This window comes from Calypte anna, chromosome Z, assembly GCF_003957555.1.
Source record: "Calypte anna isolate BGI_N300 chromosome Z, bCalAnn1_v1.p, whole genome shotgun sequence".
NCBI classification, from domain to species: domain Eukaryota; kingdom Metazoa; phylum Chordata; class Aves; order Apodiformes; family Trochilidae; genus Calypte; species Calypte anna.
Genome location: NC_044274.1, coordinates 30,253,469 through 30,279,064, shown reverse-complemented (window position 1 = coordinate 30,279,064; position 25,596 = coordinate 30,253,469). Strand labels below are relative to the sequence as shown.

Genomic DNA, 25,596 nt, shown 5'->3' with positions numbered 1-25,596 from the left:
GATAGCGCCCTGTGGCATATGAAGAATGTGTTGTACCAATCAGCAATATGTTTATATTATGTTATCAGCCTGACTGTGCATAAAAGGGCTACTGCTACTCTCAATAAATGTCAATACTTGATTACAACATTACAACACAGCGCAGTGTTGTCTACTGCACTCTTCCCGACAGCAGTATGCAACATCATACAGATTGTACTGTTCAGATTCCTCAGACATGTTAAATGCCCTTCCTGCTTCACTGTAGCTGCAATACCTTTGTAGCTACAAAGTGTGGTGAACCTGTCAGGGGAATACCAGTGCTTGTGGAAGACATTGGTTGATCTTTGAGCTATGTCAAGATCTCATGAAGTGTGGGTCAGTGGCAACACAAAGAAATAAAGAAACATCTCCTGTTTGTGGAAAAACTATAGCTCTGCAGGTCTCTTTTCCTACAGCTGTAAGGCCTGGAGTTAGTGGCATACAGCCCTTGCCAGCCCTTCTTCTTGGCCACTTTTCTTAATCCACTGCCATGAGCGGACTCACAAAAACAAGATGAAGTCCCATCCCGTGTATTACCCTGGTCTACAGGATGTGGTACAACAGGACACTGTATACAGGCCTAAGCTCCTGGCTAGCTCCCCACACCACCTGTGCTGTATGCCCTTGTTTGGAGAGGCTTTGCAAACTCAGTATCAAGGTTGCAAACATCAGGTATTGAACTGCAGTCTCTCTGTACAGGCCTAGCCCATGTCACACTGACATGAGAGCTGCCATGAGCCAGTTTTTACCCAACACAAATACATTGCTTCTTGATGTGGGACACGCTTATATACTTTTTCCATAATGTAAGCCTGTGGAAAGATTTGCTTCAGTACCATCTTTGGTGTAATTACCAAAATCAGGTTCTTATAGGTGGTTATTGTTGACAGTGCTTCAGTAGGAGCAGAATGGAATTGACATTCAGTCACATCCAGATTAACAAGATTATAAAATAAAGTGCTGACAAAGTGCAAATTGTTAGACTCTCTTCCTTTCAGAATGTGTAATGTACATTCTTTTGTAATGAGAATTCATGTAAGTGCCTTTCCCAATTGCTTTTTGCTGCTACTGTTTGTGTCCTGTTTTCTGGTCAAAATCGGAATTCCACTCAGCACTGAATTACAGTAGAACAAACTGATGTCAAAATGTCATCCCTAATATATCCTCAAGTAACTTTCTTGCCTTGGGTCAGACTTAGTTACCAAATTTGTACACGCTGAGGATCCCTATGGCACCTCTTCTGCTCCAGCATTTCTTCCAGACCCCAGATCCATTTTCTTGACCCTGTGGTCTTGGACAGTTTATAGATTGATTAAGCCAGCTAAGGACCCAGGGATCTACAGGCCTATCAGACTTCCCTTTGTGCCTGGCAAGATCATTATTGTGGCCAAAGTGTAGGACCCTGCACTTGGTCCTGTTGAACTTCACATATCGGCCTCAGCCCACTGACCCAGCCCCCCAGGTCCCTCTGCAGCATCTTCCTACCCTACAGCAGATCAACACTACCCCCCAGTTCAGTGTCATCCATGCATTTTTTCAGGGGTAGACTCTATCCCCTCATCCAGGCTGTCAATAAAGATACAGAATAGGACTTGGCCAAGTACTGATCCCTGGGGACACCACTGGTCACGAGACACCAAATGGATGCAGCACCATTCACCACCACTCTCTGGGCCTGGTCATTCCACCAGTTTTTAACCCAGCAAAGGGTGCAGCACCTGGACTTGCCCCTTTCTGCTCTTTTGGCACTGTTTAGTGTTGGTGTTCAGAAACACTGATCACTGAAATTTGCAATATTTGAAAGCATGAAGTTGAGTCAAAGGAGCTTTTACCCTGGTTTTGAGACTTCAAAGTCCTGTTGAATCCTGTTTTCCTCTTGTCTTTGAAGGATAAATTCCTGACACAATCTCCGGCTTCCAAGTTTGGTGTTTCAGGAATCTGCCAGACACTATGTGTGAGATCTGGCAACGCCATAGCTCTTGAATCTTATTAGAAATTAAATCTAAGTAGCCTTGTCACAGAGAAGTCAATAAAGATGTCTGAGGCCAACCTGACTCATAGGACAATTTGGTAGATGTTTTAATAACCTGTATTCAAGAAAAAAGTATATAATCAGCAGTAATAACAATTCTACAAGACAAATTAGAAAGACCCACTGTTTTCAGATTACGTCATTAGTAATAGCCATGCAACTCCAATATTTCCAAAGGGAATGCACATAAAGATCCATGTAAATTGCCAAACTAAAGTAAGAGGAGTTGGGTCACAGCACCCCGGTTTTGTTAGCTTTGAAAGATTAATAGGAGTGGAACATACTAAGAAATTAATTTTGCCATTGGAGAACCAGACATTTTTCCACATTCACTTTTCACAGACTAGTTAATGATTAACTTTTCTTCTCTACTGTTTCACTGTCTTTTTTTTTCTTTTCTCCAATACACTCCTTCACTGCTTCTTGGCTGATTTGTTTCTCCTTTTTAATCCCCTTGTACGTAAAGTAGCAGTGGTGTGCAAAGTGTAATTACCTGCTTCAGAGACCCTGGGGTGGCTTTAGTTTCTCTAATCTTCTGACAAGAAAACACAACTCACTTCGGTATTTTGTATCCAAACTGTGCATAGAGCAGAGGATATTACCATCTATGAGCCCGTGGATATGTCATTGGCCAAAACACCTCTGTTAGGGTGGAAACAGTGTCAGCTTCAATATTAAAGATTCTTGTTGTTGTAAGTCTTTACAATGGCAGAACAGTAATGAACATTTAGAAGTGTTTTGATGATTCTTTCTCAGATAGCTATAAATTATATCTTGGATAAGAGCTTTTTACACTTGATGAACAGCAGATTATTGTCACTGCTGTTTAATTTGTAAATTAATTTGAAGTATGATTCTCCAACTACAAAGTGCGCTGAGACTACTAAGAAATTAATCAAAATAAATGAACTTCACTATGGATTATTATCTTTACATGACACTCAGAAGTGCATTGGAAGAAATTAATGCATCAAAGCAGGATTCTCAGTGTTTTATTTAAACAGAAAATGCATTTCAGAATACATTAGAATGAGAATACACTAGGACTATGTGAGTGTTGAAATTGTTTCTGAGGCACTGCAATACCAGAGCTACAAAAACCCAACATCACACCTAGTTGGAGCATTCAAATTTGTAAGCGCTGTGAGAATTTACATTTATGCATTAGTTTCACCTTTATGTTGTTAAAAAATTCAAAATAGGGTTTAAATCTGAGCAGTGCCCTACAGTCTAATACCACAAATGAACCTCCACTAATTATACTTAAGAATAAGAAAAGGATGCAGGAAAAAAGACAAACCTTGGATCACACTTTCTACATAAAACCGAGCATATTCATACAGAAAAGAGCACCACCCAACACACTAAACATAAACATCAAACTTAATTTCAAATGGTCATTTAACTGTACTTCTTGGGGGAAAAAGGTACAAAATTTCAGGTAAAATATAAAGCACATATTGGAAGCTGCATTTAAAACCATAACTTAATCTCCTGGCAAAATGTAATCCTTTGGAATGAGAAAGGAAAGAAATAAAGTAGCTCTGAACTAATCAGAAGCTGCCAAGTCTCTATAAACACACGGATATTTGCAAGCCTCTAGTGCAATGACAGTAAGCAAAGCCAATATCCAGTCTATTCAGCTGGGACAGTCATGGAGAATATTTCTACTGAAACAGAAAAGTACAAATTAAGAAAACTTAACTTTTTAGACTGGTGTTTTAATACCATTTTAAATTATTTCACAACAAAGTACAGACAGTTTAAATGCTAGTAGTTGTGTTAGTTTTACTGTTAAATGCTTAACCATTAAGAAGTACTACCCATTCACCAGAGTGACCTACATTATACTGTGGAGAGCACCTTTTTTTTTTTTTTTTTTTTTTAAATTATTATTATTATTATTATTTAGGAACTTGTTGCTGCTCTACTCATCTGTTTTTTAATAGTACCTGCTAATTTTTTCATAGAACAAAATAAAATGGAAAATATAATTCTGAAAGAAAACATTTGTCAAAACTTCTCAAAAATTTGTCAAAACCACAAGTATGCGCTGAGAATGAAATGCTTCAGTGGACTGTTGGAAACTGACACAATTTAAGTTTTATATATCACTAATCCCATTGGAAATATTATAAAGAAACAGCCACGCCATATGCAGATTTAAAGCTGTAATTGCAAATCTAGTATTAGAGAATTTTTTCATGGAGCTTCAGTGTTTTTTTAATAAAAATGTTTGCTAAGGTTAGCCATGTGGAAGGGAATGCTATTTGCTGCCCATCTACTGACACAGGGAAGAGACTGAAAAATAAAAACTACCCAGAGCTACACTAATTGGGTTTAAACTTAATATGCTAGCTAATTCTTAGACTTCCATAAGATTTTAAAAAAGACCTTCGTGGTCAACAACTCAGAGCATGAAATATTAATGCACAGAGTACAAACAGCACATTCTTAAATGATTTTTCAAGTAACTGTAAACTTGAAAAAGTTACAGTTTTCAAGTTGTAACTTTGAAACAACTTGACCAGGCAAAGTTCTACAGAAGTATTTTGTAGAGTATTTTACGACCCCATACTGAAAACAAACAAACAAAAAAGGCGAATAGCTGCCCCTAAACCTACACAGCAAGGAAAAAAAAAAAAAAAAAAAAAAAAAAAAGTGTGGTAGAAAAGCTGCCTTTATTTTTCTCCAAAATAAATATTTACTTACTTTTTCAAAGGAGAGTGGGAGGACCAAAGAACACTGACTTACTGGAGCATAAGAAAAATTTTGTTAAATTCCTACATTTTTCCTTCCCTAGAGAATTATCCTGGTTAAATACAAGACTCAGTCCCAGAAAAAGGGAAAAATAAAAGCTTTGTGAATGTAGCCATGAAAAATACCTGTGGTAAACAGTGATGAGTCAATATCTATGTATTTGAAAGACTGGTTTGGTGTAATATATAAACATAGGTACTTATTAAAGCCTGAATCTCTGCAAGTTAAAAAGCACCACACCTTCACTGTTTCTGTCTGTGATAACTGTAAAGAGGAACATTTCTTTGCAAGTTAAGTGTCACTAAGGTGACCGTGGTAATTATTATGCTGGGAAAATGAATCACCGCTTACCTCTGATGTAAATGTACTTCAGTAACATGGAGTTATGAGTGACCTTTTCTAAAACTAAAATGGATGTGAATACATAAGAAGGAGCAGCATATTCCACTTATTCCATGGTATTTCAGCAACATGCCAGACTTAAACCAAGATGTACAAGTGAAACTGGCAGCGCTTTAAGTGGACTACAATTTATATATAATGTCACGTAAATAAGCTGTCTAGGCATGTAGCTATTTTCTTTCTCTGTGTACTCTTTTGGATTATTTTCATCAACTTCTAGCTATATTTGCCATCTATACTGAAACTGCTCAACAAAACTGTCCTTCGTAACTAAGGGAAAAATATATAATGAATATGCAGAAGCACAAATTCTTTAGCTAAACATAGGTAAATGATTAAAAAATTGTCTTGCAAGTAAATCTACTGGAGATATAAATAAAACTGCAGAAGGAATATGAAATGTAATGGGTTGTATGCAGATTAAAATATATGCATAGATGCATATGAAATTTATGGGAGTAGGAATACAGCCAAACATGCCGAAGTGTCATCTGCACTAACGCTGTCCCAGTGTGAGAGACAAGGTGCAAAAGCGGAAGCTTAGAAGACTGGTGTCTTGGTAAGTCACAATTACTGATCAAAAAAAATGTTTTACCCAAGTACTGAGTTGCATTTTACAGGGGATGCACTAGGCAGTGAACAATGAAGTCAGTTACCTAGTTTGCCATAATGTTGTCAACACAAGATGCTTTGCTGTGTAGCAAAGGATTCTAAATAAACTCATGGCAACATTGCCATCATGGGCAACATATCTTAATAATCTGCTATTGGCAACACTCCAGTCATACAACATTTTAATCAAATCAATAAAAACCTTAGAGAAAGTGTGAAATGAAGCATATGGGCAACTCTGTCTGACTATCACAACACTCTAGGATATTCAAAAAAGCATCTGCCGCATTCAATGTCCTTCATTTTATTAAACCATAGAGATTTCAAGTAGCCTTTTTTAATACCGTAAAATTAACTGACAACATATAAGTATTTCTTTTTGTTGAATTTTAAAAATTCTGCCTAATTTCAGGATTACTGGTAATAGAATCATGCCTCTGAGAAAAACCCACAAAATTCAGCCTATTAGAAAATTTATTGAGGTCCTACTAGTAAATCAAAGCATTCTGATGGACAATTTTATTAGTGGTTTTATCCTGTTACTTAATATGGTACAAGTTAATAAGTTCTCAATTACATGAAAGCACAAGTGCAAACTGAATTTCAAAAGTACAACAATGAAATATATCATTATATGTGTTCTGTCCCAAAAAGAGCTGCATATTACTTCTATAATCAGTTTATTGCTGTTTTCACTTTATGAATATTATTTCACTTATTATGTTACCTAATGCTGCCCTATCACAAGTACACTTGCAAAAATCTACCTATTGCAGATATAAGACATGCAGAAAAAAATCTGTATTTCCACAGAACACAGCTTCAGTGAAACTTTTCCCTTGTTTCCCCAGCTGCTTCTCCACCTTCCAGATGTAACTACCTAAAGACACAAACACTTAATTCATTTGTTAGGCAAAAGGCCTACCCCTCTCAACCTAGAAATCACAGGTCAAAGCTAAACTTGTGATTGAAATATGTCTTGGTCACATCCTCTAGTGAATCCACAAAAAGTGAGAGAAAAAAAAAAAAAAAGTGTAGTTGAAGAGAGACTGCCTGTCTCTAACTGCACACCTCTATTTACCCCAGTCCTCTTATGTCACCAATCTCTGTGCTGCCACCTATGGCACACTAAGCAGGGAAGTCCATGCTATTACCTTTAATATTAGAGACAGGACTGGAGAAAGGAGAAAATTACTGGTAAAGGAGAAAATTACTTTTTTTTTAACATGACTCTTAGGACATTGCACTCTCTCATTACAGGTTAGCTCAGCATTAGTCATGGTAGCCCCAAGAAATACTTTTGTGCCTTACATTAAACTTATGCCTACAAGTCTTACCAGATCTGGGCTTATGCAGAAATAATCACAGAGTAAATGTCAAACATAAAAAGGAACCTCCTTCTTTCACATCCCTTTTCTTGTAAAGTGAGACCTAAATATGGGTTTGGTGGTGCAGAAAGATTATATCATCAAACAGAAAAGCCCACTCTCTTGAAAGAATCTTCTATCCAATCCTTTAGCATTATATAATTTTTAAAATTGTTTAGCTTAAACTGAAAAAAGCCACTCCTGTTAGGTAACAGACTTTCATATAACCTGAACATCTGCAGCCCCGAAATGTAAGGTGCCTTATTAATTAAGACATACTTTGAAGTACTGCTGTTCAAATCTTCAAATCCACTCCTAGCTCCCACACTTTTTTTTTAACCATGATTAGTGAAATTCAAGACAAAGTAGAGATCAAGGTCAGAGACCAAGAGACAGATAATTTTACACTCATCTTTTAATTGAGTTTTCATTGCTAGCTGGAAGTTGTATTTCACTAAACCGAATCAGCCTAATTTCTTCCTATGTTCTATAGTAGAGGAAATTCGTCTTTCAAAAATGGAAGATTTTCAGATTATGTCTAGATCAATCAGAAATGCCAAACCTTGTGACAGTCAGACTCACTCCAGAGAGCTGGTGATTTGGCATCTCTCCCTAAGTACAGCAAAACTAGCACAGCTATGGCAAAACTTATCAACTAAGTTCACTTTCCCTTACTTTTTCAAATGAGCCTGGGATCTCCTTGTAGGGATGTGACCATGGCATAAGCAAAACAAGAAAAGAAAAATATTCCTGAGGTAGGTTCTTAAATGAGCTGGATTACTTCATTTAAAATATATTTTAAGAAGCATTATTTTTGAAATCTCTTTTTTTAAGTGCTGAAACAGCATTGTTTTTGATTGCACTATCTTGAGGAGTAACCTGTGGTGAAATGGCAGAGGACCAGGGTGACACCCCAGGAACCAAAAGGTCTCATGAGAACCCCTGGCAAAATCTGGGTCTTACCAGTGCAGTGCTTCCTGGAGAGCTGTAACCATAGCAGGCAAACAGAGTGGGTTGTGCCAGTCAGGGCACGGCACAGAAATTTGCACAGGGATGTCACACACACAGAGAACAACGAAGTTCAGCTGGGAATGGGGGTATCCACCTGTCAGAAAACTGCAGCATCCCTCAGCTCTGCACACTCTGGGACTGAGTTCTCCTGGGAAAATGCTGTCCTCCAGGTGCCATCCTGCAGGGTAGCAGTGAGCACATCTATGGGAGGTGTGCCCAGCTCAGGGAGGAGGTAAGTAGGTTAAGAAACATCAGGGAATGAGAGAAAGAAAGAGGCCACTGAAGCCACAACCTACCTCCACTGAGACAAGCCCAGCAGGCTGACAAGTCCCTACCCTCTCTTTGCCTGGTTTAATGTGTTGACTTAGAGGATAAAGGGTAAATGGCAGCAAATTCCTGCCCAGTGCAGAAGATGCTGCAGTCAATGTGCTGCAGGTGATCCTCTCCAGCAACTACCACTGCTCCTCAGCTGCCCTTGCACAATGGGTACAATGCTCTGCAAAGCCAACTGAATAGTGACATGGATGATGGTTCATCTAAGTTGGAAGTGTCACCAAGGCTGAATCATTAAACTGCTCCTATAAAAACTGCTCCAGAAAAGCTAAAAGGGGATTAATTGTCTTATGCAACTCACTTCTTACAGGAGCAGAAGGACCAATATACAGAGCAGACCCACTTCATAGGGACATTTGCTGCCTTCCTGGGTGCAGCTTAAAGATGTTCAGAGAAAGTCAACTTTCCTCCTTGGATTACAATGCACTGTTAATCTTTTGTTTATGTAGTGATGAAGCAGTAACAAGAAGTCCAAAGGAAATTAAGAGACACTTTAAAAGGGCATTAGAACTACTGTTTAAAGGATCACAAGCACAGATGGTGCTCACTGTAGTGACTGATGAGGGGAAAAACAGGAAGAGTCAGCAGATCAATACCTGGCTCCAAGAATTGTGTTATTGGCAGGACTTCACATTCTTTGACCACAGATTGATTTATGTGAGGCCAGGCCTGCTGACAACAGATGGGGTACACTTGTCTCAAAGGGGGAAGAGAATCCTGGTGCAAAAGCTAGCAGAGGACTTTAAACTAGAATTGGAAGGTTTGCTGGAGCAAGTTCAGAGAAGGGCAGAAAACAAGGCTAGCTAGAAATAATTCCATGGCCAGAGCACAAGTATTTGAGGGATGCTAGCAGTCTTTCATTCTACCTGTTCAGTGGATGCAGAGAATGGAGATACATGCAGCAAAAAGATGCAATGGACACTGGTCAGTGAGTGACCATGGATGTTCCTGAGAACACCTACCTTGGAATTAGGACTTCTTCTCACAAAAAGATGGTGGGACTATCAGCCCAACTGAAGTGCATCTACAAGAAAGCAAGCAGCATAGGCAACAAACAAGAGTAGCTGGAAGCCATTGTTCAGCAGGACAACTATGATCTTATCACTATCACAGAAACTTGGGTGGGATGACTTTCATGGCTGGAGTGCTGTAATCAATGACTACAGAAACTCTTCAGAAAGGATTGCTAAACTGGATGGCAGTCCAATGAAGACCCACTGACTGGAAAAGGGGAAAGATAACCCCCATTTTCAAAAAGGGAAAGAAGGTAGATCCGGGGAACTAAAGGCCGGTCGATCTCATCTCTGTGCCTGGTAAGATCATGGAGCAGATCCTCCTGGAGGCACTGCTGAAGCAGCAGAATAATGAAGAGGTGATTTGGTATAATCAACATGGATTCACCAAGGGCAAATCATGCCTGACAAACCTTGTTGCCTTCCATGGAAAGGTCACAACATCAATAGACAAGGGAAGAGCAACCAACATCATTTTCCTGGACCTGAGCAAAGCCTTTGACACTGTCCTGCATGACATCCTGGTCTCCAAGCTGGTAAAACATGGGTCTGATAGATGGATCACTCAGTAGATTAAGAACTGGCTTGATGGCTGCACCCAGAGAGTGGCTGTCAATGGGTCCATGTCCAAGTGGAGGCCAGGGACAAATGGAGTCCCTCAAGGATCAGTATTTGGACCAGTCCTGTTTAACATCTTTGTCAGTAACGTGGATGATGGCATTGAGTCCACCCTCAGCAAGTTCACTGTTGACCCCAAGCTGTGTGGTGCAGCTGACACAGTGGAGGGAAGTGATGCCATCCAGAGGGTCCTTGACAGGCTGGAGAGGTGGGCCCACGCCAACCTCATGAAGTTCAACAAAACCAAGTGCAAGGTCCTGCATCTGGGTCGAGGCAATCCCAAGCACTGATACAGGCTGAGCAGTGACTGCTTGAGAGCAGCCCTGAGGAAAAGGACTTGGGGGTGCTGGTGGATGAAAAGTTCAACATGAGCCATCAGTGTACACTTGCAGCCCAGAAAAAACAACCAGATCCTTGGCTGCATCAAGAGAAACATGGCCAGCAGGTCGAGAGAGGTGATTCTGCCCCTCTACTGTGCTCTTGTGAGACCCCATCTGGAGTACTGCATCTAGTTCTGGAGTCCCTATTACAAGAGAGACATGGACGTGCTGGAGTGTGTTCAGGGAAGGGCATGAGGATGATCAGATCAGAGGGATGGAGCACCTTCCCTATGAAGACAGCCGGATAGAGTTGGGGTTATTCAGAATGGAGGAGAAGGCTCTGAGAAGGCCTTACTATAGCCTTCCAGTATCTGAAGAGGGCCTACAGGAAAGTCCATCAGGGATTTCTTAGGATGCCAGGTAGTCATAGGACTAGGGGGAATGGACTCAAATTAGAGGAGGGTAAATTTAGATTGAGAGTTAGGAAGAAGTTCTTCACCATGAGGGTGGTGAGACACTGGAAGAGGTTGCCCAGAGAGGTGGTGGAAAACCCATCCCTGGAATTTTTTAAGGCCAGGGCTGGACAGGGCTCTGAGCAACCTGATCTGGTGGGAGATGTCCCTGCCCATGGCAGGGGGGTTGGAACTAAGTGATCTTAAACGACCCTGCCAACCCTGAAAATTCTGTGATTTTATGATTCTATGATAGGCAAGGAAGGAGACGTGGGTGGGTTTGTGTTCTGTGTTAGGGAGGGCCATGGATTCCTGGAAGTTAATGATGGCAACAATGGTGTTGAATGTTTATGGGTAAGAACCAGGGAGGAGGACAACAAAACAAACATCTTGGTGGGAGTCTATTATAGACCACCCAACAAGGATGAAGAGACAGACAAAATATTCTATAGGCATCTGAGAGAAGTGCCTGGATCACTTGCCTTTGTCCTCTTTGGGGAATTCAACTTCCCAGAGGTCTGCTGGAAACTTAATACAGCAGAGAGGGAACAGTCCTGGAGCTTCCTCAAATGTGTGGCAGGTAGCTTCATGACACATCTGGTAAGGGAGCCAACTAGGAAAGGTACCCTGCTGAATCTGCTATTTTTTAACAGAGATGGGTTTGTGGAGAATGTGACTGTTGGAGGTCATCTTGGGCAAAGTGACTATGAAATGATAAAGTTCTGCAGAAGTAAGGAGAAGGGTCAGAAGAACTGCCACCTTGGGCTTCCAGCAGTTTTGGAGACAGGTCTACACAGTCCCTTGGTAGGCAGTCCTGAAGGGCAAAGGAGTCCAGGAACCCCAGACCTTCTTCAAGAAGGAAGTCTTAAAGGTGTAGGAGCAGGCTGTCCCCCTATACTGAATGATGAGCTGATGGGGAATAACACTTTCCTGGATGAATAGAGACATCTGGCTGCAACTTGGGGAAAAAAAGGAGAATTTTTGGCCTTTCAAAGAAGGGGCAAACTACTTAGGAGGATGAAAAAGATTTGAGATTATGCAGGGACAAAATCAAAAGGGCCAAGGCCTAGTTTAAAATTAATCTGGCTGCAGATGTTAGATCTAATAAGAAATGCTTCTATAAATATAGAAACAACAAAAGGAGGAGGTCTAAGGAGCACATCTATCCCTTGTTCTATTAAGCAACATATGCAGGACAACCAGGTGATCAAGTCCAGTCAGCATGGGTTTATGAAAGGCAGGTCCTGCTTAACAAACCTGATCTCCTTCTATGACAAGAGGACCCACTTGGTGTATGAGGGAGAGTCTGTGGATGTCATTGACCTGGACCATAACAAAGCCCTTGGCACTGTTTTCCACAGAATTGTCTTGGAGCTTTTGGATCCTAGACTAGTGTACACTATGATGGGTAAAAAAAATGGCTGGATGGCCAGGTCCAAAGAGTTAATGGAGTTAATGTGGTGAATGGAGTTAAATCCAGCTGGCAGCCAGTCACACACGTAGTGTTCCCCAGGACACAGTGTTGGGGTTAATTCTGTTTAATATGTTTACCAATGATTTGGATATGGGGATTGAGTGCACTCTCAGTAAGTTACATCAAGCTGAGTGGAGAGTGTTGATCTGGCTGAGGATACAAAGGTGCTACAGAGGGATCTGGATGGGCTGGATCAATGGGTCAAGGCCAATTGTATGACATTTAATGAGGCCAAGTGTCAGGTCCTGCATTTGGGCCAGAACAACCCCATGCAACTGGAAAGCTGCCCAAAGGAAAAAGTTTGCTGATCAGCAGCTGGCTGAATATGAATCAACAGTGTGGCCAGGTGGCCAAGAAGGTCAACAGCACCCTGGGCTGCATTAGAAACAGTTCGACCAGCAGGACTGGGGAAGTGATTATCCCCTCATACTTGCCACTGGTGAGGCTGCACCTCAAATACTGTTTGGCTTTGAGTCCTTCACTATGGCAGAGACAAAGTTGCTGGAACAAGTCCAGAGAAGGGCAACAAAGCGGGTGTGGAGCCTGGAGCACAAATCTTATAAGGAGCACCTGAGAGAACTGGGGTTGTTCAGTCTGGAGAAGAGGAGGCTGAGGGGAGACCTTATTGCCCTTTACAACAACCTGAAAGGATTCTGTAGTCAGTGTGGGGATTGATCTCCAAAGCAACAAGCAACAGCACAAGAGGAAGAGGACTCAAATTGCACCAGACAAAGTTTATATGAGATACTAAAAGAAATATCTTCATAGAAAGGGTAATTAAACACAGAAATAGGCTGCCCAGGGAGGTGGCTGATCTCCATCTCTGGAGGTGTTTAAAATATGTGTTGATGTGATATTCAGGAACATGATTTAAGCACTGGACTTGGTAGAACTAATAGTTATAGTTGTTAGAGTTAGGTTACTGTTGTACTCAAATGATCTTAAAAGGCCTTTTCCAAACAAAACGAATTAGTAAATGTCTGAAGGAGGTTCAGTCTGTTTAATATAGTCTCCAAAACACTGGGAAATACCATGCAGATTTGCAATGATGTATTTGTTCAACAGTCTGCACAACATCTGTGAGAGTAAAAAGGTATGGACATGCATATGTGTACAGCAGGTATCTAAATAAAGAAGGATGTAAAGCATGCACAATGCACTTTCAGGTAAAATTTTAAATTATTCTGGCTTTAGTGAAATTTCAGTGAAAAACTTGAAGAATTAGTTGACATGCAATGTAGAATTCACAGAAAAAATCACTCAGGGAGAAATGCTAGGTGAAAGTATGTACACAATGACATGCATTTATAACAACGTCTTGAAAAACTGCAAGTGAAAGCAAACAAACTGGATAAATGTGGAAGTTACATTGGTACCAAATTGCTCAATTAAGGAATACTATAATAAATATGGCGTATTAAGCCCACATAAAAACATTCAAATTGATTATATAAAAAATAAATTAATTTAAAACATGCACTGGATGTGCACAGACTGCTTTCTGGGACTCCATAAGCTTCATCTCCTCTCAGTATGGCAAATCTCCCGATTTTCAGGGGTCAGAAAGAAACAGTGAAAAGCACTAAAAACCCTGCCTGAAAGGCTGTCGAAAGGCTGGAGGTGGACCCAAAATCCACTTCCCAAAGTGGCAAGATTGCAGCACTCCAGTCCCCTTCCTCCAAAAAGTATGCTTACGTTGGCATACTTAAAAATGCATGAACAAAATTGGTGTATTAACTCCCACTTATTAAGGGAGATTATTGCAAATACGTATGCTGATTTCCAAGCAAAGGCACAAAATAAAAAAAGAGATATTTTCATGCATGTTGTTTTGGCAAATATTTTTCCCAAGGGCATAGGCTAGGAAACAAAACAATTACAAGAAATTACAGTATGTTCTGTGAATACATTTTAGTATGCTGAGAACACTTTAAGGTGTTATAATGTCACACTGCTGTTAAGGGAAAGGTGGGAAGGGAAGGGAAGGGAAGGGAAGGGAAGGGAAGGGAAGGGAAGGGAAGGGAAGGGAAGGGAAGGGAAGGGAAGGGAAGGGAAGGGAAGGGAAGGGAAGGGAAGGGAAGGGAAGGGAAGGGAAGGGAAGGGAAGGGAAGGGAAGGGAAGGGAAGGGAAGGGAAGGGAAGGGAAGGGAAGGGAAGGGAAGGGAAGGGAAGGGAAGGGAAGAAGGAGCCTTAAAAGACACCAACAGCAGAGGACTATTAAGAGTTGAACTGTTTCTATCAGATACCTGAATACAGAATGAATAAAGAAATTACAAAATATTAGCTAATTAAAAAGAAAGGCATTGCAAAATGTTGATGAAAAGCCAGTAGTTACATTTTATAGGATGCAAAAGTGCAGGCCACAGCCAAGTCAGCAGTGAACTTGTGCTGAAAAACAGACCTGGCTTCCATACACCTTTCATTTGGGAATGTTTGGTTTTGCAAGCTAGTGAGTGATAAAATCCTGACACTCTACCACTGCATGCTGTTTGATGTATCAAGACTGAGTCAGTTTGTAAATTTATCTATATGTAGATATGAAACTGTCTCTTTAAATTTGGCTTTATAGAACACTATTTTAAGTAGAGGAGGAAAAAGACAAGTAATATATTAAAGAAACAAGGAACAGAGTAAGCCAATAGTCATAAAGACACAAATTAATTATTCCTACCTCTCTTAGTGTTGACAGTATATAATCTGAAACACTTCCTTGGTAATTTGTACAAAAATGATCACCTCTGTGAGCTGGGAACAGAAAGATATACAGAGGAGATATGAATTCACTGTAACAGGCTGTCCAGGGAAGTTGTGGAAGCTCCATACCTAGGAGTGCTCAAGGCCAGGTTGGCTGGGGCTCAGAGCAACTTGATCTATTGGGAGGTGTCCCTGCCTGCCCATGCAAGGGGGCTGGAATTAGATGATCTTCAAAGTCACTTCCAACTCTAGACGTTCCATGACTGTATTAAATGAATCTGTGATTTGGTGTGGAAACAAGAAAGTGGGAACACAACATCCAATCCTTGGTATGAAAAATACATGGCTATTAGCTCTTTTACAAGATGTTTTTCCCAACATTGCAAGTAACATCTCTGATACATATTTTCTTTAAATCTGGTATGAAGGTGATTAAGTGGCAAATCACATCAAGTTATGGGAAAACTTATTTGTAGGATTAACAGCAGAGCAAGGCAAAGATCTTTACCATAGCTGTAAAACCTCAGACTACATATGGGACTAATCCACCTCAGATGAAATCATAATACAGCTAAAATAAATTAATGCTATACACTTGAAATGTTTGTTTTAAAATGGCTTTGACACAGGCCCTGTGTGGTCAATTACTTCTTCAGTTTGCCACCTATCTTGCTTCCTACCATCCCCATCATTAACTACGATGTCTTTCCTAGTTCTAAAATTCCTTTCATTTGTTAGTGGTGGTATGTATCCAACAGTTATCTCTCAAGTAGGCTAAGATTTACAGTTGAATTTCTTAATAAGATTGTTAGAACTAATGGTTTTGAACAAAAATTACAACAGCTCGTAACATATCTAGCCACTACTTCTGTAGTTTGAAAATAAACTTGCAAGACATATATGTGGAGGGTTGTTCCTTCTTCAAATAAAAACAAATATAAAATATGTGGCAAGAAAAAAGAAAAAAATTATTTTCAGTAAATCTCCATTATTATTTATTGCTTGGTGTATGGAAGCAGACATCCAATTAAATGAATGCAGTAATTTTAATCTAATTTTTTTCCCTCTAATTTCACCACTTTTAACCTACCAAAGAACATACTGAACAGATGGGTTATTTTCAGTTTTAGATACATGTCTTAAAAAGGACAGTTAAACCATCAGGTATAGTGTAATTCAGATAAAATTCTTCCTTCAGATCAATAGAAATGAGAAGTAGCTACATCAGATTCTCTTTCCTCAGTATTATTTCAAATTCTGACTCTTCTGGAGATTTACAACCCTGTGAACCCCATACTATTTCTAGCTACAGCCATGACCTCAGTTATATTCTTTCCCTCTGCTTGTGCAATCTTGCAGTATTCAGCTGAGGTTTAGAGCCATGTTATTTCATTTAAAACAACTGGATGCAGCCTGAGTCATGGAAAGCTCTGAGCCCCTCAACACAGGTGCCAGAGCAAGAGCAAGAAGCATAACTGTGATGGTGACAACCCCTTCTAGAAGTCCTACATGGGAGCAGCACCCATGGGTGCTGTTGGAGGGTTTCTTGTGCCAAGCTTGCCCCATGAGAATTCTCCTGGCACAGCGTCAAGCACTGTGACTGACTGTAAGCAGTGCCATGGAAGGACTTCACTTTGTACTCAGAGGAACCGACTTTGGATTCAAAGTTGCAGAACAACTCACACACATCTGGGGCACCTGCACAACACAGAGAGCACAAAGGGAAAAACACCCCCAAATGGATTTGTCACTATTTGAATGTGTGCTGCCTCTTGCTGCTTGGTGTTGTGTGGGGATGTGTATGATGTGTATGTGTGCATGTACATCAGTATGCACATGTACAGACACACACATTTGACCCTGAACACAGAGCTATTGCTTCATATTCCAGGATATTTTTTCTTCCAAAAAAGGCATTTTACACATAGGTATACCTATAGGTATACACAGGTTGCCTGGTGGTGGATTTTTTTCTTTATAAAATTGGATAGCTGAAATGCTTTTTTTTGCAGTTCATGGTAGAGTTTGCTCTCCTAGAAACAATTACTGTGTAGGCAGGGCCAAACCATGACTTAAAAAAAGTAAAGTCTGGTTTTAATTGAAGATAAAACCAACAGTGCTTGTAGCTGGATGTTTTATCCTTACTTTTGCTTTGGTAAACATCTAATATGTTTTGAGAGTGCTCCAACTCAACAGATGTCTCTGAGCTCTCTGCCAGAAAGCATTATACCTCTTTTTTTCAAAAACCAACATCTAATTAACTCCATAAAAAAGTGGGAAAAACATTCAAATTCTCTGATTTCTCTAATAAAACTTTAAGGTACTGTTACAGTGATTCCCTCCCCTATTCTCACCTTGCTCCATCCACTTACTGCCGCATCCCTTCCCCACTCTTCTTCTTGGTCTTGCTTCCAAATAGTGAGAAGGAAAGACAGATTCTGACTCTGGCTGGGACATAGCAGCAGACAACAAAGGAAAGTATCTTACTGCAACAAGTTACTGACAATCCATGTGATTTACAGTAAACCTTAAAGTGTTGGTAACCTGTGGACAGGTGCTCACCTGAGCTGCAGACAAGGTGTCTGAATGCCATCATGGCTCAAATCATGGCAGCTGAGGGAAGTGCATACCCATCAACAGCAGGGAGAAAACCCTGCCACAGTACTGCGTGTGTCACCAAGGCTGGCCCAGAGAGTTGGGTATCACTCCTCCACTGTCACTTTAAGAACACATCCACACTGCAATGGGGATAGGAAAATCAGTATACAAGCCTATCCTATATTTTCTGTCTGTAGTGATTTATGGGCTTGAATTTATGAGGCCTAAATAAGGGAATTAGGAGTTTTCCAAATTGTACCAAAGCATCCAAAGTTGTGATGCTCTTTGACAGTCAGAAATGGCTGAACTTCCGATGGTGCTGCATGGAAGCTTCCATTGACTGCCACTTGTTTGGTTATTGTATCTCTGCTCTCACTGACATATCTGTTGTGTAGAATGAACTTCTTACTCTCCATTTTCAGGCAGTAAGTTAGCAAAGGAAGACAATGTAGTCAATTAATAAAGTTCATTAATCTGAGAATAGGAAATTCCTACCAGAAAAAAAGAACAAATTAAGTAAACCATGTTTTTTTTTTCTTTTATCCTTTATTTAGTAATAGCAACAAGAGCTGCATTATATGAACACAAGTAATAAAGCTTTCATATTTTATTCCTACCAGTGCATTTCCAAAGTCAGGTGTAATACTGGAAACAAGTAATTCTGCCATACAATGAACACAAGGTGTAGATCACAATGATAAATGACTTACAAGTGAATCCCAATGTAAGAAAATAGAAAGTTGTAGTAAACCTGTAATCTAAGGGACTGTGACCATTTCTGTTTCCACAAAGTACCAAACAATACAGCAGCTGTAGGAGCTATAAAGATAACATATTTAAACATACTTTTTTGCACCACTTTATTGAATACTCCATGTTGGATGTACAACTTACAGCTATAGTGTGTGCTGGCCACAATGCTAAAATGAGAATTTCTATTGCTTGCATTACAGAAAGGGTCATGAAATGTATGGACCTGTCTGTATATTTAACAAAATGAAAAAGCAATATAGTAAAGCCGCACCACGTGTGAATATTGTAAATGGTTAAGTTATTAAGTCATTAAGTCAAAAATCCAAATATTTCAATGAAAAAAGTATATAAAATATAGTAAAACATAAATTACAATTAAAGGTCTGTACATGATTCATCCTGCAAATAGAATCTCAAAACAAGCACTTTGTACAGTATAGCTCATTTTGGTCTTCTGAAGTTCAGAGATTCATTTTCAGTAAAAAGGCAGGAAAAAACACCGTTTCACATGCAATCCAGCAGTAATTGTGGAAAATCAAGTAAGTCTATAACCCCGCACAAACCCAACACCTTTACAATGTAGGAACATATATATGGAGCCCTTTTCTATACTTGATAACCAATACGCAATTAAAGTTGGATTCTTAAGTTAGTGCACACCTACAATATCCCCTACAATATCCCCATTTTTGGTCAACAGTGTATTAAGGCTGCTTGCTGCTGAAAATATACAGCAAAGAAGGGATACTTCCATCCACAAATGCAGTCAGACGATCTCCTTTGGAAGCTTCTGTCAGTTATTCTTTGGGAATGATGAAAGAAAGCCAATCTCTCTCCTCTCATGTTATTCCACAGGATGTTGTGGATGCTATAGGCTTATGTGGATTGAAAATAATTTGGATAAATTCATAGCAGAAAATTCCATCAAGGTTGATTGAATAGAAAAAAATAAAAAGTCCACTTCTGGTTTGGGAAGTCCCTATGCCACAAATCGCTGGAGGCTGGGAAAATACCCTGGAGATTTTCCACAAGGTAAATCAACCTTGCAATCTTCCCTGGGCAGACATTATTGATGGCCTTTCAAGACAGGATACTGGGCTGAGCTGACCCATGGTCTGATGCAGCACAGCCAATTTTATCTTCGGTTTCCCTTCTTTTCTGGTTGTCATAAGATAAAAAAACAGACCAGGATTCTCAAATTGTTCTTTTTTCAGACTCAAAAAACTAACAACAATCTCATGGCCATTCTACCAAAGAGATAAATACTATAAACTAATCTGTCCATCACATCCAGGGCACTTTTTTATGCTCAGAGCAATTGTGCAACCATATATGGATTCCTTTTTGCGTTATTCGTTTAAGCATAATTCCCTAACATTACACTCACATATCATGATATACATGATGTGCAATGCTACTCAGCAACATGTTGCACAGCAACAGTACATAACTGGAAAGCAGCTTCCCTCAATAACTGTAGGACAGTAAAAAAGATTAAATGTAGCAATTCTATACCATCATGTGCAAAATCTGATGGTGGAAATGGTCAATAAACCCAGTATATGATTTCTGCTGCACTTCATGTGGATGTAGGTTTTTTTGTTTTGTTTCTTTTACTAAGATTAAAAACACTGCTATTAAGCTTAAGGAACTACAGTCTCCATGCATGGTAGTGATGTGAAATTCTTCGTAATGAGGCCAGATTCCTTAGGCTTCTGATTGAATTTCTGCTTCATCCATCTGAAGTGTGTCATTATCACCAAGCAACTCTGTTTCAGGCACAGAGCCTGCTTCTTCCTCCTCCTCCTGGACGGGATTCTGCACAATTTCTTCCATTCCATTGTGTGTGTCATCCGTGCCCTCTGAGAGCAGAGCAGCCCTGTCAGCCACTGATGTGTTGGAAGGTGCTGTTGTTACATAGCCCGTGCTGGTAGATCCACTCCCACTGTGGTGGGAGCCTGGTTTGGGAATGATCTGGGGAGGCATTTGTTGAGGAGCCATTTGCATTGGAATTTGGACAGGGTAAAAATTTGGCAAGTAAGCACCATAGGCAGGCATTGGCTGGTAACCATTGACTGGAATGTAAAGCTGAGGAGGTGGGACCATTGGTCTAATCTGCCCTTTCATTTGTATGAACTGTGGCTGTGGGAAAGCTGGTGTTTTCTGCTTTGGTCCAATGTACCTAGCATTGCTGACATTGCTAACAGGGCTTGTGCTGAGAGAACTTGTTTGAGTGGTGTTGCTTGCCCCAGAGGTTTGTGCTGAGCTGTTGTAATTAGAAAGGTTTCCCCATGTTCTTAGTCTGTTGTGTATATCTTTAAATCTTGGTCTTCTGTTGGGAAATTCATTCCAACACTCCAACATCAAAGTATATATCCATGTTGGGCAGTCATCAGGACATGGCAAAACCTGTCGACTCCTAATCATTTCGATAACATCCTGGTTAGAATAACCACAGTAAGGTTGCAAGCCATAGCTGAAAACTTCCCACAGCACAACTCCGTATGACCATATATCAGAATCAATAGAAAACTTTCCATACATAATAGCTTCAGGGGACATCCACCGAATAGGAAGGAGGGAATTTCCCATCAGTTTGTAGTAATCTGCAGCATAAACTTCCCTGAAAAGGCCTAAATCAGATATTTTCACATTCAGTTTATCAAACACCAGTATATTTCTAGTGGCCAAGTCCTTGTGGACAACATGGTGGCTTGAAAGATATTCCATTCCTGAAGCTATTTGAGTCATAATGTGGAAAAAGTCTGCTGGTTCCAGGGTGGATTTTACTGTTTTGTCATCGTCAGTGCTGCCAACATCTGAGTGGGGAGATCTCATCACCAAGAACTCATGGAGGTCACTGTGGGAACAATAACTAAAAATCATGCTTATCGGTTGCTCCTTCGTCACAATCCCCAGCAAACAAACAATATTTGGGTGCTGTAATCGTGATCTCATCATTGCCTCATGCTTGAATTCTTCCCGAAGAGATAGTTCTGCTTTGTCTTTTAGTGTCTTGATAGCAACAGCTTGTGTCTGTTCACCTGGTGCTGTACCAAAAAGATGACCTTTGTAGACTTTCCCAAATCTCTCCTCTCCTAGTTCCTCCATAAACCGCACAGTGGAGAGATTGATTTCTTTAAGTTTAGCCTGAAATGAAGTAAAGAAAGTAAGTCAGTAGAAATCACAATGTTTTCTAAACAATGGAATCTCCTACTAAAGAAAGGTTCATAGTGGTTATATGCTCCAAATGGAAAATAAATTGGGCCAAAAAGACTTTTCAGATCTTTGTATATTCACATCAGTATATTGATTTTACAGTTAACCTTGAAATGAGCTATACTACTATGTGAAATGTAAATTGAATTGCGCTGGAGGATGATGAGTATAATTATTTTTACAAAGGAGCAACCACATTTCCTGCAAGCTAAATGAATAATTGGGTTCAGAGTACATCTGGCAGATGATAATGTCTAATAATGGCAGCTGCACTTGTCCTACAGATCTGCCCAGAGATTCCTGCTAAAGGTGTCAGAAAAGCTGTAGGTAACTGGCTGAAGAGCTTGAAGACTCAGGATGAACTGAAACACACCCGCTAGCAGAAGGAGGGACAAAACCTCTCTCTTTTTGTTCTAACAGGCCCCTCCCATGCATATCAGTACACAGTTCCGCTGAGAAACATCATGTAAGCTCTGATGAAGACGTGAGTAGAAGAGGAGCAGAAGGAAGAAGGAATTTCTCTCTGGTACATGAAGGGAAAGATGAAAAAGACAAAACTAAGAAATCCCAAGAGCTTCCCTCCTGCAGCTGGCAGAGAAAACAAGAGAGTTTGTGATGGTGATATAATAGGTCCATCCTGACAAGCAGGGGCTAAGAGAGTTCCTGAGTGAGCCAGAATAAGCTCTAATAATAAGAGAAAAAGCTCTAATTTTAGCAGCCAACAGACTGTACTGGATCAGTTTCCACCACCACACCGACTCAGCAATTAAGCCTCCCACTTATCACACAAAATCAATGCAATTTGTTACAATTGGTAATATCTCACGGTTTCCTTAACAGATGTTGACAGTTGTTCATTTTAAATCTTATATCTTGTAAATGCTGTGGCTAAAACTTCAATGTTAGCACTGAACAGGATTTTATCATGGAGATCAGTTACTTGACCCAGAAAATAGTATGCATGAGCTGAAATCTGTAGACAGAATTTCAAAGCCATTTCTGTTTCACTGCTCACTGTGATACACAGCCTTAGAAACATGTTGGCCACTGGCTCAGGTCCCCACTTGGTGATGGTTCAGTATACCAGTGGATTGAGCCATTGGATGAGACAACAAACCCCACCATGCATCCTCCTTTAAACAAACAAACTGTCTGTGTCATTACTAGCAGTGAAGATGAGCTCTATGCTGATAAGTTAATCAGAAATAACATTTCCAGTCACTGAAATAACAAGCAAAAAGGGCATTGACAGGTACAGACAAATGGCCGACTGACTCACTATCTATACAGGTCTGCTGCTCACCAGGGGCTCAAATCAAGGATGTCAGTGAAAGACTGCCAAATACTGTACATCTCACATTACCCTCTCCTCAATCAAATGTGTATTATCCAGATATGAAGCGGGCGTACTTCAAGGAGCAAGTCTTGAATGCACAGGAGCAGTCTGTCCCTGCGTGCCAAAAGGCAAGGCGGAGGGAGAGACAATCGGTCTGGCTGCACAGGGAGATTTTGGAGGAAATAAGGGTTAAAAAAGAGAGGTTCCAAGCTATGGAAAAAAGGTCTGGCTACTCAGGGAGAGTTTAGGAATACAGTTAGGTCATGTAGAAAGAAAATTAGAGAGACAAAGGCACAATTTGAACTTAGTCTTGCCACTTCTGTTAAGGACAACAAAAAGTCCTTCTACAGATACATCAAGATCAGAAGGAGGGGCAGGGAAAACCTCCATTCTTTGTTGCACATGGGGGGCAACACAGTTACCAAAGATGAGGAAAAGGCTGTGGTATATAGCCCTTTCTTTATGTCAGCTTTCAACAGTGAGACAGCTTGTCCTGAGGAGAGCTGCTTATGGGGCTTGGAGAGAGAAACAAGAAGCTGAGTAGCTTCCCTGTAATCCTGGAGGGAATAGTTTGTGACGTGCTGAGCCACTTGGATCCTCACAAGTCTATGGGACCAGCTGGGATCCACCCCAGTGTGATGAGGGAGCTGGTGGAAGAGCTTGCCAGGATGCTCACCATCACTTACCAACAGTCCTGGCTCACTGGGGAGGTCCCACATGACTGGAAGTTGTGGATTGTCACACCAATCCACAAAAAGGGACGAAAGGAGGACCCAGGGAACTCCAGGCCTGTCAGGCTGACTTCAGTGCCTGGCCCATGCCGATCAAGAAGTTCAATAAGGTCAAGTACAAGGTCCTGCACCTGGGTTGGGGCCACCTCAAGTACCACTACAGATTGGGCAGAAAATAGACTGAGAACAGCTCTGAGGGAAAGAACTTGGGGTTTTGACTGAGACAGCAATGTGTACTTGCAGCCCAGAAAGCCAACATTGGGATGTATCTTAAGTGTGGCCAGCAGGCCAGGGGAGGTGCCTTTCCCTATCTACCCCCTTCTTTTGAAACGCCACCCAGAGTCCTGTGTCCAGTTCTGGTGCCTATAATACAGAAAGGACATGAAGCTATTGGAGCAAGTCCAGAAGTAAGTCTGAGAGAGTTGGAGTTAGCCTAAAGAAGAGACAGCTCCAGGGAGACCTTATAGTGGCCTTCCAGACCTGAAGGGGGCCTTTAAGAAAGCTGTGGAGAAACTTTTGATAAGGGTATGCCATGACAGCACAAGTTAGTTTTAAACTGGAGGAGTGTAGATTTAGATTAATCATTCAGAAGAAATTCTGTAGTGAGTGATGAGGCACTGGCACAGGTTTCCCAGAGGAGTTGTGGATGCCTCCTCCCTGGAAGTGTTCATGGTCAGGTTTAATGGGGCTTTGAGCACCTGGTCTAGTGTGAAGCATCTCTGACTATGACAGGGGGGTTGGAACTAGATGATCTTTAAGGTCCCTTCTAACACAAACCATTCTATGATTTGCCCTATGGAGGGCAAATGTCATAAAATTCTTTGCCCTGAAAACAATTGTCTGAGACCAGGATTTCTAGATACAATTAGCAGTACAAAAAAACAGTGCAAGAACTGGTTTTCACTGAAGCAGATGGCCAGCAGAGTATGAAAATTAGGTCCCTTACAACATGGCTCAATTTGAACACTGACAACTTATTACACTGACAATGACAACATTTTGGAAGCATGTGGCCTAAGAAGATTCTGGAAAAAATACCTGTTTGTGTTGATTAATAAGTGGCATTTCCATGTCCTGGCTAGGAGATGATGTTAGCTGGCGGCGCTGTGGTGTAGCAGCAGATGCTTTCTGCTTGTTTCTGCACATACAGACCAGAAAGAAAAGGCAGGCAATAACCAAAGGTATGGCTATGCTGGGAACCAGGATGTAGAGGATTCCCATTTTACTGTTGTCACGTGGACCTGTCAGGCACAGAATCAGTCATTGTTTACAATAAATATTTTTCATGCATTCATTAGTAAAAAAAATAATGAAAATAGTATGGGATTATTATTAATACTATATTTATTTTAAAGAAAAAGTAAACTCCTATAGCTTGAAAACAGAAGTTACAGTTACCCTCTCTCTCTTCTGTCCAGAATTTAGAATTTTCCATTAAATTTTTCAAAGAAATTTGAATAGACATAGCAACTAACAATATAAAGATAAACTAGGACCCCCACTTCTAATGTGTTTAAAGTAACAGTGGCTTATTTCACTTTAGTTTTGAGGTTTCTAGTTGTGGAAACTGCAGAACATAGACCAGAGTATTATTGCATTGTCTTGTTCAGGGTTTAAAAAACAGGTAAGTAGTCTTCATCACAGTATTAAAAGCAGTGCATGTGATAAACTGCAGGACAACATAGCAATCTGGCCTCCTTGCCCAACTGCAACCATTTCATCAGCATTTTCCCCACTTTTTGACTCCACTGGCACTGCTTCTGCCCTAAAAAAAGAAACCTCTTGTATCACTAGCAAAGATATTATTTGTCCTATACTTAATAGAATTGAAGTGCTTTTATGTTACAGTGA

At 40.5% G+C, this 25,596-nt stretch overlaps 1 protein-coding gene across 1 annotated transcript in view; it reads right to left on the bottom strand.

The window, feature by feature from the left end:
• Nucleotides 1-19,809: 19,809 nt before the first annotated feature.
• Nucleotides 19,810-25,596, bottom strand: part of ROR2 (receptor tyrosine kinase like orphan receptor 2) — a 159,555-nt gene continuing 153,768 nt past the window's right edge. Inside the window, exons 8-9 of the mRNA XM_030467332.1 lie at nucleotides 24,784-24,986; nucleotides 19,810-21,609 (exon numbers count right to left, since the gene is read on the bottom strand). Of these exons, the coding sequence (XP_030323192.1) occupies nucleotides 20,167-21,609; nucleotides 24,784-24,986 (1,646 nt within the window). The 3' untranslated portion in view covers nucleotides 19,810-20,166. The remainder of the gene's footprint in view (nucleotides 21,610-24,783; nucleotides 24,987-25,596) is intronic.